Source organism: Cyprinus carpio, chromosome A4 (assembly GCF_018340385.1).
Source record: "Cyprinus carpio isolate SPL01 chromosome A4, ASM1834038v1, whole genome shotgun sequence".
NCBI classification, from domain to species: domain Eukaryota; kingdom Metazoa; phylum Chordata; class Actinopteri; order Cypriniformes; family Cyprinidae; genus Cyprinus; species Cyprinus carpio.
The window spans coordinates 13,521,697-13,536,342 of NC_056575.1; the positions used below are offsets into that span (position 1 = coordinate 13,521,697).

At 36.7% G+C, this 14,646-nt stretch overlaps 1 protein-coding gene across 1 annotated transcript; it reads right to left on the reverse strand.

Annotated features, from left to right (window-relative positions):
• Positions 1–692: 692 nt before the first annotated feature.
• Positions 693–13,850, reverse strand: LOC109067932 (gamma-secretase-activating protein-like). The gene is made up of 32 exons (XM_042741742.1): positions 13,753–13,850; positions 13,541–13,620; positions 13,195–13,251; positions 12,908–12,977; positions 12,730–12,777; positions 11,458–11,546; positions 11,271–11,340; positions 11,080–11,129; positions 10,876–10,980; positions 10,707–10,763; positions 10,560–10,612; positions 10,363–10,442; positions 10,249–10,251; positions 9,893–9,970; positions 9,727–9,813; positions 9,489–9,581; positions 9,125–9,339; positions 8,966–9,035; positions 8,801–8,880; positions 8,588–8,668; positions 7,782–7,916; positions 6,893–6,951; positions 6,645–6,676; positions 5,784–5,845; positions 5,074–5,169; positions 4,196–4,266; positions 4,009–4,103; positions 3,136–3,255; positions 2,784–2,845; positions 2,068–2,172; positions 1,327–1,423; positions 693–1,237 (listed from the first exon to the last, which is right to left on the reverse strand). The coding sequence occupies exons 1-32, from the start codon at positions 13,835–13,837 to the stop codon at positions 1,137–1,139; spliced, it is 2,586 nt and encodes an 861-aa protein (XP_042597676.1). The 5' UTR covers positions 13,838–13,850; the 3' UTR covers positions 693–1,136.
• Positions 13,851–14,646: the final 796 nt, after the last annotated feature.

Here is a 14,646-nt window from a genome sequence, read left to right on the forward strand (position 1 = left end):
AATTCAGATCAATTCTTTAGAGATCTGCCAGAGCTGAGGGGTGGGAGAGGAGTTAGTCATGATGCTATGCCCTCTAGAGCCACGCACAGCTGAATCATAAAGAGAAATTAATTACATTACTAAATGGGACATCCTATGGAATTGTATTCTCATTTGATATAACAAAGATTATTATGAAAGATTCATTCAGGGAATATGGACTGGACAATTTAAATGTAAAATAAAATATGAACATAATCAAAACTTAAATCAAAAATTTAAAAATATATATTTTGTGTATGTTTTTCTATGTGTAATATTCAGAGAAACAATTTTCAGTATTTCATAATTACATTTGCAAAAATATTTGGAGGCAAGAAAAATGATTTGCTTAAAGAATTCATGGCCAATCTTTAGCCAAAACATTTGGATGGTTTTATATTTTGCCTTATCACCAACCCCTGATTGTGGCACAACTATAGCTTAATAATCAACTTCATTAATAGTGTGGTTTTCATACACGTAATAGCTCAGAGTGCTTTACAGAAAAATAACCAAAAACCATCTAAACACAGCTGCAAAGTGAAAAGCATGCCTTACAGGCTAAACAGTATAATTGCAAACATACAATGGCAGCAATATAAAATAACCTTTCAGGAAATCGCTTTTGACAAGAAGCATCTTATTTTGTAGAATATAAAAACTAAGCATGATTAGTATAAAGAATATATTATTTTTTTATTTCTTGTTTGTGAAACATTTACAAATGTACCCATTTGACTCCACATAACATCTGTGGGGGGGAAAATGTATTTTTTGTTGGTGCTCTTCTATCGCATATGTGTGTATAGAAAAGTGCATAATATTCCCCATATGTATTGGCATCAGTATAGTCACTACGTGTCCATCTAGGTACTAAAATATGACAATTAAAGAGCAGAATGACAGCCGGGAAATAATCTTTGGTCAACAGCATGACTTCAGGCTTCAGTTTTTAGTAAGATGACACTAACATTGAGATTTCTCTTCACTACTACATTTACCTGAATAAATCAAGCTTTTTTTCTTTGGCCAGGGGGCACTTTTTCCCCCTAATTTCTCGGAATGTTTTCCATGTTTCCCTTTTTACCACTTTAACCATTTGTACTGGGCTGTTTTTACTTGACTTCGAAGCCCAGCTTGATCTGTGTCTGCTTCAAGGCCATCTCTTCCACAAACCTGACATCCACATTCTCCTGCTCTTCAAAAGGGTTCTGAGCTAAAATACAACATCCACACGATTATTACCTTACAGTAAATGACAACATTTACTATCCTACAACATATTTTATGAATAAGGTCATGTACCTTGTTCTTCCCTGTTCCACAGAATCTTGGTGAGGTAGTTTAGGGGCAGGAAATCAGGAAAGGAACATGACTTGCCATAGTCCAAGAGTGCAGAGTCCTAAAACAATATCATGTGTTTAGCTGGCAAACGTGTTTCGATTTAAGTCTATGATTCAGTTTCCTAGGAATCAAAACACTTGATGCTTTGTTCGATTAACAAATGAACATTTAAACAGCAGTTGTTATATTTCACTCAGCATCTAGTCTAATAAGCTGTTTCATCCAAGTATTATTTTCAGCTGTTTGGGAGATATTCAAACCAGCTTCATGCTGTAGTACTTTTCTAAAAAAAAAAAAAAAAAAAAAAAAAAAAGAGAGAGAGAGAAAGGAAAAAAACCCACCCTCAGCTGAAACTGTAGTAATAGCATGCTGGTGAACCTGACAAATGCTCCAGTATATTTGTGTTTGCGTTCTAACGAGCATTAAATGTTTCTATTTACAACGTGTTTTGTAGCATTAAACAAAGTAGCCAATAATAGACAAATTAGTTGATTCTTTAAACACAATGACCAATCAGAAGTGGTTAAGTTAGTCAGAATCCACTCACTGCTCAAAACGCCAGAGTTTTTGTTCAGTGCTGAGTTCTGCACACTTGTGAATAATCTCTTTGCACGCTTTCTAGGCTATGGGCCATAATAGGCTATAAGCCTTTCATAATTTGGTTCTGGTTCTGGAACTGGGTCTGCCCCCTGTCATACTCACCCTGTTCTCAGAGTATTTTTCCAGCAGAGTCCTGACGTATTCTCTGGAGATACATGCTGAATTTATGGGATGATCCCACTGCTGGCTTACTTTCTGCTCCATATGCTAATTACAAACAAATGAAGTCAACATGAAAGGTCATTCACAACCTGTAATGTGATTTTTCATGATTCAAATCGAATAGGTGGGACGTTGGGAATTGATTGGATTAACATTAGTATTATCTGCCACTTCCATTAAAATACTGTATTAACTATTGTCAAAATTTTAGGAAAGCGGCATTACTGTAACTATAACTATATGGCTATTGTTTAACATTTTCCCATCCCAGAGAAAGAGAATCAACTATTTTGATGATAGATTCTGAAGAAAATTGTGATTCTTTGGAAAACATTAACAATAACACTAAGATCCAAAATGTTTTCAAAACAAGGTGGAAGACATGTGAAATCAATAATAGATGAGTGCACTACCATAGAAATCATCAGACTAATCAGCAAGGGAGAAATCGGCTTCCAAAATTGGCTTGCAAAGACTGGAGCCCAACCACATGCTGTGATCCAACACATGACCACAAACATGCTCACATTCCTTTTCTTTTACACAGGATTGATTTTGACATCTACAAAAGCAGTTTCAAGCTCTGAGCGAGCAGTGAGGCAGGGGTTGGACTCCATAAGACAGATTTCAAGAGAACAGTTAAGTAGGAAACTTACCTCAGGAAGTCTTTTCAGAATACTAAACTTCAACTGCTCATTGGCATCACTGTTATCTAAATCTGTCATGAGGTAGATAGACAGAAAGAGTGAGAGAACATACCATTGTACTTAAAATAAAACACTGGCTTCTAAATGACCATAATTCTTTAATAATGTGGGTAATTAATTCATTTTTCTCCAGGTCAAGGATACGTTTTTGACTATTGGAGACCTTAATGTGGTGACCCACAGGAGAAGCACAGGAGTTTAAAGGTGACCGGTAAAGTCTAAGTACTTTATGTATGTACTCAATATATAAATGGACAGCTTTCAGAACAGGGTATATTAAAATGTGTGTTTAAATTAGTACCTGTCATAAGGCGTGAAACAAATGGTTCTGTGAGCTGAAGAAGGCCGTGGTCCACATACTGGAGAAAGGTGTGCTGTGGGAGACAACGGACTCCGAGCACACTTAACAGTGTAGAATAACCTAAAAATGCACACATAATGAACCACTTAAGCAATTTAACCAGTTTTGTGATGGATAAAAGTGGACAGAACTGTAGAACTGGGTCAGTTACTCCAATACTAATCGCCTTCCAGGCAGGCCTGAGCCCAGGCCAAAGCATTTGTGTCAAAGAGTGGATCCACCCAGATAGATCTTGCACAATTCAGATTTCAGAAACAGCTTTTTTTTTCCTCACTGGGTCATAGAAAATCACACACACCCAACAACTAAACTACATGGTTACCTACCTGGTAAACTACATGGTATGTTGATTTGGATTTTGGAGAGGTGCTCTTTTGATTAATCTTCAGAGGGTTCAAATGTCTTTGGTCAGCCTTGGCAGAACTAAAGATTCCATTTTTTCCTTTGGCATCATTAAACAAGTCTAAATATGTCTAAACATGAAAAGAACAGACAGCAGCCTACCTAAATAGCATGAACATGCTCCCAACAAGAAGGCTGTTGCTAAAAATATAATGCAAAAATCTGATTTTTTTTGGAAAAAAACACTATACCAAGCCCTGATCCAAAATGGCAAACAAGGTGAGAGAAATGTCCCTGTGTCCATGCTTACTTCCCTACTATACAGTAGATAAAATGCAGTCTGAGGAATCATAGTATTCTCGGATGACCTACTACTGTACTTCTACCCAGATTCTGAAGTGTGGCAGCTCATTAGGATTTGGAATTGTTTTCTAAGTGTTCTCAGACTGACTCAGTCAGGCTTCCTCTTACCTGGAGGGAGGGGGAGACAGAGCCCTTTAGTTGCTTCCAGAATGCGAAACATCACATGAAACATCGCCCACTCTTCTGAACTGCCCTGCTGCTTACTAAAACAGAGAATTGAAGTCTTTAGATTCAAGAAATCAAGCACTCTCATTCCCTCCCAAAGAGGAAGTAAAACATGGACAGGTGCACGTACATGCAGAGCACCCAGGGGCCCAACTTCAGCTTCTGCCACATCAATTCCAACACATGCCAGACCAGTTCCAGCTGAACAGAGAACACAGTCACGTATTACAAAAATACATATATTACTACAAACGGCAGATTCAAGACAATTTCCATCCTCTTTGAAATTACTATGAATCTCTCAAAATGTTCAGTGGAAATAAACTCTCATTAGCCTCATGTGACAGACGTCAGAGAGTGTCCTGGACAATCTGACTCACTTTCTCTTCCTGTTTTCAATGTTTGCACAAACTCACAATCACCACCCCTGTTCACTTTAGATTCACTTAAGCAAGCTCATTAACTCCAGTGCGTGCTTTTGCTTGGCAGATCACGCATGGGTTCTCACATCCTCATGCTTGCCCTGATCTGAAAACAGGAAGAACCACTAAACGTCTGCTTCCCCTATGGTCTCCTGAAAAGGCTCGATCCAGAGACAGTTTGGTGGAAACAGAAATATAGTGCATATCTTCAACTATTCTTCCTTGACACAATAGGAGAGTAGTACATTATGGGGGTTTGTTCCAATCCTCCAAGCGGTAGAGAGATAACTCTGTTTTGGCATAAGGTCAAGAGTTTATCACGCTAGGACCAAATGCACACTTAAGATAGAAGGATGCTGGCCATGTGACTCATTTTGGTCCATAATTTATAATCTAATCACAGAATAGGCTAATCAGTTGATCTAGTGGCAGACTTAAAATACTTTACAAAAAAAAGGGGTGCATTTTGCTTAAGGTGCAGCTTCGTTTTGTGTCGAAGGAGGAAATTTGTCCCACAGCTGCCAATTACTAACATGTGTGCAGCAAGAGATCTCTGGCATAATGTCGCAAGAGTACAAACACATACCAGCTTTGCAGCATAATTTACCACCAGCAAATCAATCTTTTTCTTCCCCAGTCGTGATAAATGTCTGTTTAAGTGTTCTCTGAGTTTGTCCACCATCTGAAAAAGAAATATATTTAATAATACATATATTACAAAATAATAAAAAAATATTTTAAAATTATTGAAATTGTTAAAAATAATACATATAGCTATTTGCAATAAGAAAAGAAACATTATGCAGATTAGCAGCCATCATACAAAGCAATTTGACTGCAGAATGACCAGTCAGAACCATCGGCCAATCACAATCATGCATTCCAGAAAGCTGTACTATAAATGATAAATATATAATTTAAAATTAAATTAAATCATTAATGGATTTATCCAAATGGATGATTTCAAGAACGACTTACTTTTTATTTGCTCTTGCATTCGATCCTTGTTAGATTTGGAGTGGGTGGTCCGTATAAGAATAATAAATATTGAGCACTACTGCAGTCACAAGAACATTTTAAGAAAAGTCTCTGTGTGAGGGCAGAGTCAGGCCCTCCGTTTCGGATTAGCACTTTCAGCCTCGCTGTCATTGTCAAGGACTGAATGGTCTAGAATTGTCTGCATTTGTCCTCTATTCACTGATTTCAGCTGCTTTGATGGAATCTCTGCTTATTTTGTGTGGACAGTTACAGCTGAACACTGCTGGATGATGGACAACTGAAAGGCCCACTACTCACCAGACCCACCAGCACCCTCTGCTGTTGGTCTTCCTCTTGAAACAGTGGAACTACACGCTTATCTGGAAGGACGGAAAGAACGTGAGAGTGTAAGGTTTAGTTTACACAAACCTGTCATCATTTACTCACCCAATGTTGTTACAAACCCATATAGCTGTCATTTTTCTGTGGAACACAAAAGCCCTGCCCTCATCGATAGCTCTCAAATCTCATTCTAACTAGTGCACATTCAGACTTTTTTTTTGTTCATTATATGATTCTGTTGCATGGAAAAGAGCAGCGTCAGCATTCTGCAAAATGTCTTCTTTTGTGTTTCCCAGAAGGAAGCAACATGAGCAAGACGAGTATCCATAAATTATGACAGATTTTTCATTCTGGCTATAAAAGTCCTGTCAGACAATGCTGAACGATCTTAATAATTCTACACATTTTTATTATGTTTATAGGAACTGAAAAACAAGCTGTTGGGTGAATGACAAGCTCTAAGTGAAAAACAACTAAAAAACACCAGCTCTGAAAGGTATTCTGACTAACACAAGATAACACATTGATTTGTTTTATATATGTGTGTGTGTGTGTGTGTGTGTGTGTGTGTGTGTGTTTGTGTATGTGTGTTTTTTAAGTAGGTAGGAGGTACAGTAATCACTCTTATCTACAGTATCAGTATGGCATTCCTCTTCTCAATGCCCTTGTATCTAAAGAGGTGCTTGATTGACACATAAACCCAGAGACTGATTACATTCAGACCAGAGAATGTGACCCTGAAACTCCAGTCGCTGGGACTTTCCATGAAAGTTTAAAATATTTCCAGGATTTGATCAGGGATATATAATCTCACAAATGTCCTTTCGTTTCTCTTACCCAAACGCCAAGTGTCCACCATGGACAGAACTCTGCATGTAAGAAACGAACAGGAAAAGAGACAAACATTAACAGCAATACAGCATAGGTAAATATTGTCTTGTTTTAAAGAGGTTCAGCTTATTCATATAAGGGTTAGTTTGCTTTGGCATGAAATGACACTCTGTTTTGTTTTGTAACATGCTGTTCTTGCACACTCAGTCTCCATGCACACACATAATGTTTGGCACATGCCAAACTCCACCCACTTTTTTGTGTTCTCCTCAATCTGGCGATGACAGTGGGGAGATTTCTTCTTCTCCGAGTTCTGCAGCAATAACAAGAAACGGATATTATTAAACAGATAGTGGTAGCATAGTCCAAGGTGCTTACCAGTCAATATATCGTGGCCGTCATATTGTAATTATCAATAATTAATATTTGTATATTTTAGATGTACTGCATCCAATAATATACATTTATAAAATATATAAATATATATTTATGTAGCAACCTAATCCTTTAATATATTATAACTAGTGCTGGTTATATAAAAAAATATTAAAATATATTTTTTTAATTATTTAAAAAAAACAATCATGTATATCCGGTTCCTTTTTTAAGAAAAAAAAAAAAAGTCATAATAATGTATAATTATTGGGTTCTGCAATTTGTTTGATTTTTATATTTCTCAAACCTCTAAAATCATACAAATGTGCTGTGATTCAATAATAAAACTTTCCCAGTATGGCCATAAAGATGTTTTTGATGCAAGCCTGCAGTCTTCAGCTGGTGGTCATATTTTCTGTAAATGACGGTGTTTCAACCTTGGGTAGTCTTAATTTTTTAAGCTTCAGTGATGATTTAATTTCACCGTAATGGCTTTTGTTTAACATTTCATCTGGGTTTGATTTAGAAATGAATTATATGTAAAGAACTTCTTTCTTTATTTACTGAGCAATGCATGCACTACTTGGGACTTTTGTGAATGTGTGTGTGAAATGGACACTTGTGCTGTGGCTCCAATCACTTCCAATCAGTTTATACAAATCCAAGAACAGAATTTTAACCAAATTAAATAAACATTTTAACAAATTTTATTAACTTTAAATATAGATTTTGGGTCTCTGATGCGTAATGTGTGGTCCTAGTGCTCACCATAGCAGCCTGAAATCTGTCCCAGTCCTCTTTAATCAGACTGGTCCTGAAGCGTGGGCTCGGTACTGCCTCAAAGTACCTCATCCTGTCCAAGACGAGCTGTAGCTCCTCCCAGTAACCCTGCAGGCTTTTAGGCTTTCACCCACGAGAACTGAAATTATTACCTCAATAATAAAATACAATTACAACATTATCACAAGAGAAAAATTGCAAAACAGATTTTGGCAGGCGTGAAGCACATAAGTCAATGTACCCTTTTGACAAATGAAGTGTGTCTTAGTGATAGATCTGGACTGAAGCCCTGGCAAATGTTACAGGGGTGGTTTCACAATATCATTCTGATCGATCAATATTTTGGTTTCAGTTGACAGTTGAAATCTGTTTCACGACTCAAACATTTCCTGTTGATATGTTTCCCACTAACACCTCTCCCAAGCAGATTTAATTAATTTGATATGGATTACCCTTTGTCTGTTTCAGTCTACGCACTTGTACTGATCTGCTACTGTTTCTTCTGCCACCTAGTGTTTAGAAAGTAAACTGCTGCTCTAAAAATTTATGTCCGCCCATTTAATGTCTGAAATGTGACACACTATACGTGAACCGTGTACAATGTTCAGTAACATGTAACAAGTGAATCAGATCAATTTTAATTTCAAAGTTGACTTTAAATTCAAACGATGATAATCTTAACAGCTAAATGAACATTTGCCACATCCGCTAATTTTAAAAATGTCCCATGTTCATCACGCAAAGACTATTTCATGAAATATATTAATGCATATAGATTCTGGAGTATCTCTTACCTTGCCTTTAATTATTGGTTGACAGAGCAGTTCGGGGGTGCATTTTACCCCAGGGATTGCTGTCAGAGCCACAGGAAGCTCCTAGAAAACAAGACCTTTTTTCAAGTTCACATTAAACAGATTAAAATTCACTGAAAATATTTTCAAATAAGTAATGTGGAATGTGGAAAGTACTCTGTGCATCTTTTAAATGAAGTACAGCTAATTGTTTACCTTCTTCTCGAACACACAGGAGTACGGTAACAACTTATCTAGGCTCACACACTGCTGGTTGCTTATTCTGTACAGGCTGGCTGAAATGAGAGTTGTACTGTTATTTCTAATACTCGTTTTGCATGCTGCAAAATAGAGACAGGCCGCATGAACAGAAGCACTCACCTAGAATAAACTCCTGAATCTGATCAAAAGCATCAAAGCTCATAACATTCTCACTGATCCAGTTTATAATCTGGAACAAGAGAGAAATGAGAATCATATTAAGAGTGATTTTTTTAAGCACATATCATCATTACAAACTAATCTCTCTTTCTCACTCACCTTGAGCTCCATCACAGGATTTGGCTGAAGGTAGACCAGCATGCAGTGTAGAGCAGCAAGCCGCTGGGCCTCAGGCCTGGCTGAACTGAGAAGCTCAAGCAGAAAGTCAGGGTTGAGCTCTATGGTATACATCTTGCCGGCTCGGACATCAAGCAGCCTGCTGCCAGACACACTCACAACCTCTCTGCCCAGGGCTTCAATGTGACCATCTGCCCCTGTGAGAAGGCACAGAGTAAGGTAATACACACAGAAAACACAATATAGTTTAACTGATTGTATTTCAAATTAAAATTAAAATCATACTAAATATATGTGAAATACAGAATTTATATCGAGCAACAAAAAACAAAATATTAGGCCTTACCTGACAGGAAAAGACTGTAGCAGAGCAGGTCTTGTTGTCTGCAGTTGATGAGGTGCAGGAAATGATCAGCCAGGTACACCACTATATAATAATCTGAAATGAACAAAACATCAAATGAGAAGATGACCCATGACACTATTTCAGATGAACGTACTGATAACGTACTGTATGTGAGAGAATTAAAGACTGGGTTGGATGGCTTTCTGTGGGCTGAGTGTGAGATGATGGCTGTACTAACCCAGATGAATGAAGATAGGATGGACGGTTGGCAAATTAGCAGGTGCGGAGCCTTTCTCTAGAGACACAGTGAACGTCTTACTGCAACCTATCAGAGAGAGTCTATTTAATGCTTTATATAATGATCTGTGTGAATGTTTATATCACTGCAGCATGATGTTTTGTACCTCTGTGCACAAATGCAATAGTGTAGGTGGCCGCCTTATGCCAGTGCACTGGAGGGCTGTAGCACACACACATGGTTCCTGTTCAAGGCACATCCAGAGATTCAGAACAGGAACTTACATCAGCTCAAATCAAATGAATTACATACAAACACAAAATGAAAGCCAAAATAGCGGAAATGCAGATCAGCAGAAATCATGTAGGCGATTTAAAGCATTTAGGCAATTTACGGTAGATGATTTCAGGAATTGCTTTTGCAATTATATGCCAGCTTAGCAACTACAGTATTAACAATGTGAAGCATGTTGATGATGATTAAGTCAATACATGTGAAAAAGCTGAGAAAATATAAACTTACTCTCTATCCCATGATAAGTTAGGAAAAAAAAAAAAAAAAAAGTAAATATGGAGCAAATGTTTCAGTGTTTCACAGTATGATTTCATATTGAGGAGCACATGTGAAATAACTTGCCTGTGGGGCTGGTGAACACCTCTAACCTGAGACCCTCGTCCTTCATGTCCTGATAGTGATCGTACCCAAAGTTAACAAACCTGTAAAACCACAGACACCGCTTTATTCTTTTTACATGGGGTTTTTACAATCATATACTCATGTTTGTATGTATTGTAAGCTGTTTTGCATGTTTTTAACTGGAAAAAGTCACTGACCTCACAGAAGAAGTTACACAAGAAACGCTGGGCATCTCCAGTGGAAGCTCAAACTGTTGCACATAAAAACATTTGTTTTGAATAAATCAGTTCCCCTTTTAATATTATTCAAATAAGGCATTTTAGATGTGACACAAAGATGTTTACCACGGTTTCAAAGTTGCGATCGGGGTAAAACTGTACACACTTCAGTGTGTGTTTCTCCTATAGGGTGGAGAAAAAAAACAGACACATACTGGAAATATGTTCATGTTCCTTCTTCAAAACTCAGAGAAGAAAAGGAATAAGGGCAAGCAACAGTGAAAGTGATCCTGACCCGTGCAGTGAGGCAGAAGAGTCTTTGAGTGTCCGAGTCCCACTGGACCCAACTGAAGTCCTCTGCCACTCTCTCTCTGCTCAGACGCTCAGGATTCTGCATAACCTGTATGAACAAGTACATGCGTTTTTACCATTCATATGAACATCATTCGATTTTTATACATCCTTATATCATAAAAAATATAGAAAGAGCAGCCCTTACCACTCTGTAGCCCTCCTGCCTTGTTAAAGTAATGTGGTACTGATCAACATCTGTAGCAACAAAATAACCATTCATAATAAATTACTATAAAAATATTCAAACTAGTAGAAGCTTGAACAAAATATGATAGTGCAATGTAAAAAAAAAGCATATACAGTAGATGGTTTCTGGAATATTTCCACAATACATACAGCCATCCTCTGCCGCCAACAGCAAATGACTCTCCAGTACGGTGGTCCGACATGCCTTAGGATAAAGAAACTAGAAAGGGGTTCATAGGAAATAACAGACTATTTCAGTGTGCTTTATGCTGGACCTTCATAAGGATTTCTGTATTGGGTGTTTCATCATCAGCTTCACATCACAGCTGTTCATTACCTGCACTTTGACTTTGCAGTCCACGGCCTTCAGGACCTTTGTGTTGTTGATTGGGTGTATCTCAATGAGAAGAGTTAAACATTTTGACACTAAAGAAGAAAGAAAACAGATTTATAGATTTATGACTATGTCAGGAGTTAAAGAATAACTTAGACAGCATGACTGTGCTAAGCTCATTTATATACATTTAGATTCTCTGTTTTGTGAATGCACTTTTATTTAATTGTATTATGATGTAAGCAAACTAGCATAAATTTTATGCATCTTGAATTTAAAACAGAAACAAACCAAACAATCATTGGGCCTACAGTTAAACTCTTATATGTTTTTGGTGACAGTATTAGGGTTTCTTTAAGACACAAAGGAGAAATCTTTTTTTTATTTTCATTTATTTTATGAGAAGTGAAAGCATATTGGTATAAAACTGCAAAGAAGCTTCTATGGTACAACAATAAAAATATTTCAGAATCAGGAACTTCAATCATGCAAGAGACGCAAATAAAACTGTGTTAAACTGTAACTAATAACTGAAACTTAAGACAATTGATAAAGTGGAGTTTAGTTAAATTTATTCGATTGTCCATTTGAATAAACAGAGTATCATTTCTCAATGTCTCACTAAACTGATTATTATTATTATTATTATTATTATTAAATGAATAAAAGGCCTAAAAGAGGGCTTGCATTTAAATTTAGGAGCACATTAAAAGGGGTGCAATGAAAATTAATCAAATAATGTGTTTTTCCTCAATAAAGGGATACAATGAGACATTTACAAGAAAAATAAATGTATTAAAATGCAAAACTCTAGGTTTTTAGATATTTCTGCTTAAACTGTATTTAATAATAATGTAATTATTTATAGGCCTACTTTAATCTGAGTAAACTGTGTGTGTGTGTGTGTGTATACAGTTACAGTTAGCAGCACTCCTATTTATTTAATGTAATCATGGCCTTTTGAAGTTTAGTAATCACTGGTTGTATGGTGATTCCTGTTTTTCATCCCCAAATGTAATACTTATTAAAATGATAAATAAGACCTTTTATACACCATTTAAGATATTTAAGACTCTTTATGATCTTAAATCTTATGGAAAATGAATTTTTAGACTTTTTGTAGACCTGTGGGGACTTAACACATGCTCCTAAATACATTCTAGCTAGCACACATCTATTTTAGTCGATGTGAGAAAAAGGCTTGCACTGTTGAGCCCTGCAGTGAATAACTACTAAAACAGTAAATAATATATTTTTATAAAAGATGTCTTGTACCTGGTTTAAAGCGGCCGTCTCCCTGTGTGGACTGAGACAGGCTGACCGCTAGCACAGAAAAAAAGAAAAAAAAAAATACTCACATTAGTAATCATCTTCTCAAACCCAAATTAGACACTATTACCCATACAATGATGCTCATATGCTAAAAATAAATTATACTGGCCTGTAGTCTCACCTAGGAGTGTTTCTTCTTTATTTAAAGAGCAGCTGCTGACACACACCTGCTTGTCAAAAGTGTAGAGCAGCTGTGAACACAAGAGGCACGCGGTTACACAAACCTTTCATAGTTCATTTCATTAAGACTGAAAGTGATGCACAATTCTCACATTTATTTTAATACACAAATCCAAGTTGTCATTTCTGACTCTAAATTTATAATCTAATTATTATAATGTGTATATGATTGGAATTACATATCCATAGGCCCAATGTTCATCTCCAACATGGTTACCCATTCTGTACCTTATTCTCTGTACTGTGAGGATCATATTTCCCAATCCTTGTAGTTCCTGTTGCCCCCTAAACATAAGGATTTTGAAATCAGTAAGTTTAAAAAAAAAAAAAAAAAAAACTTTTAAAAGGTCACAAGAAGCAGAAAGGATAACAACACGTGAACACAGTGACATCCATTTAGTTTGCATGTAAGCCATTTACTATAGAGTCTATTGTAGGTATGGCATGTAGTGCTCATTTGCTGTAGACTGGCGACAGATTGTCCCCGCGCGCGTCATTTGCGCTGCTATGAATGGAACGTCGCGCGCATGACCTGTCAAATTAAAGTGACACATGAAACTAAAGCCAAACTTACTCTCCAAGAGTACACGACACCTCCATCTTTCTCCACACTCAGAATGCATAAACAATAAAAGCATGCCCTCGGCGACGTAAAAAAAATACAAATAAAAAAAAAAAACAATCACCATTAAAAATATAAACAATAAAAAAAAAAATACCAAATCAATACCATCAATAATCTAAATATTAAATAAACAATAATATAGCAAATGCATTAAGTCCGCATACCTATATTCGCTCTCTCCTCCTTCGCCAAAATGCTTGCCACAACATCCTTTTGTGTATCGAAAGTGGGGTTTAATCTCAACATGTGTCTGATCTGTCCTGCACAGATTTAACTAGACCCGAGATTGAGGAAATGACCTGATTTCACTCCTCGGCAGTGTGTCATTTACGGCATACAAACTTTCTGGCTAACGTAAACACACTATTTAGAAAAACGACATATTACATCTTACAAGTCGCTCCACTTTATCGATGTGCTGAACACAGACAGGGCGCTAAACATCATTAGAAATCTATCGCTACTAGAACGCGTCGTTCTGTTGAACCGGATCTTTAAAATGAATCGGTCGAACTGCATCGAACTTTAGGAGTCGGAAATGGTCGAGCTGACTGACCCATGTGACCTAAAAAAAATCATCACGATCGATCATAATCGACTCGAAATGAACCGAAAGTCCGTGAATCTGCCGATCCCGACATGTTTACAAAAGATATGCCACATGAGCACGAAGGCGGATCCAAAACACAGCTGAGCCAATCAGAAATCACACTCTTAGGTCTACAGTGAAGTGTTACTGTATGAGGAATTATGTTATTATGCATATTTTTTATTGCATTCATTAATTACTGAAAATGTATATTCATTTAGAAAATGTAGATATATTTATATATTCAAATGATTGCATTTAAATCTAACATATATTAAAATATACCACTTGGTTAAACGTTTTCAAAGAGCCTGACGTTTTCGTTTTAAAAGCAGCATCGAAAGAAGTCCATTTTTTCTTAACTCCTAAATTTGCTGTGCTTACCAGCACTAAGTCTCTTGTTAAATTGTAGTTATAGAAATCACCACTAGAGAGGGTGCTTGACTTTCCATTGACTTGTACAAAC

Excerpts from the sequence above, each read along its gene's own strand:
- LOC109067932 (XM_042741742.1), bottom strand. The coding sequence starts at position 13,837 with ATGTTGAGATTAAACCCCACTTTCGATACACAAAAGGATGTTGTGGCA. Across the intron at positions 10,613-10,706 it reads ATCGCAACTTTGAAACCGTG|TTTGAGCTTCCACTGGAGAT; the intron begins GTAAACATCTTT and ends TATGTGCAACAG. Across the intron at positions 9,340-9,488 it reads CTACAGTCTTTTCCTGTCAG|GGGCAGATGGTCACATTGAA; the intron begins GTAAGGCCTAAT and ends GCCTTCTCACAG.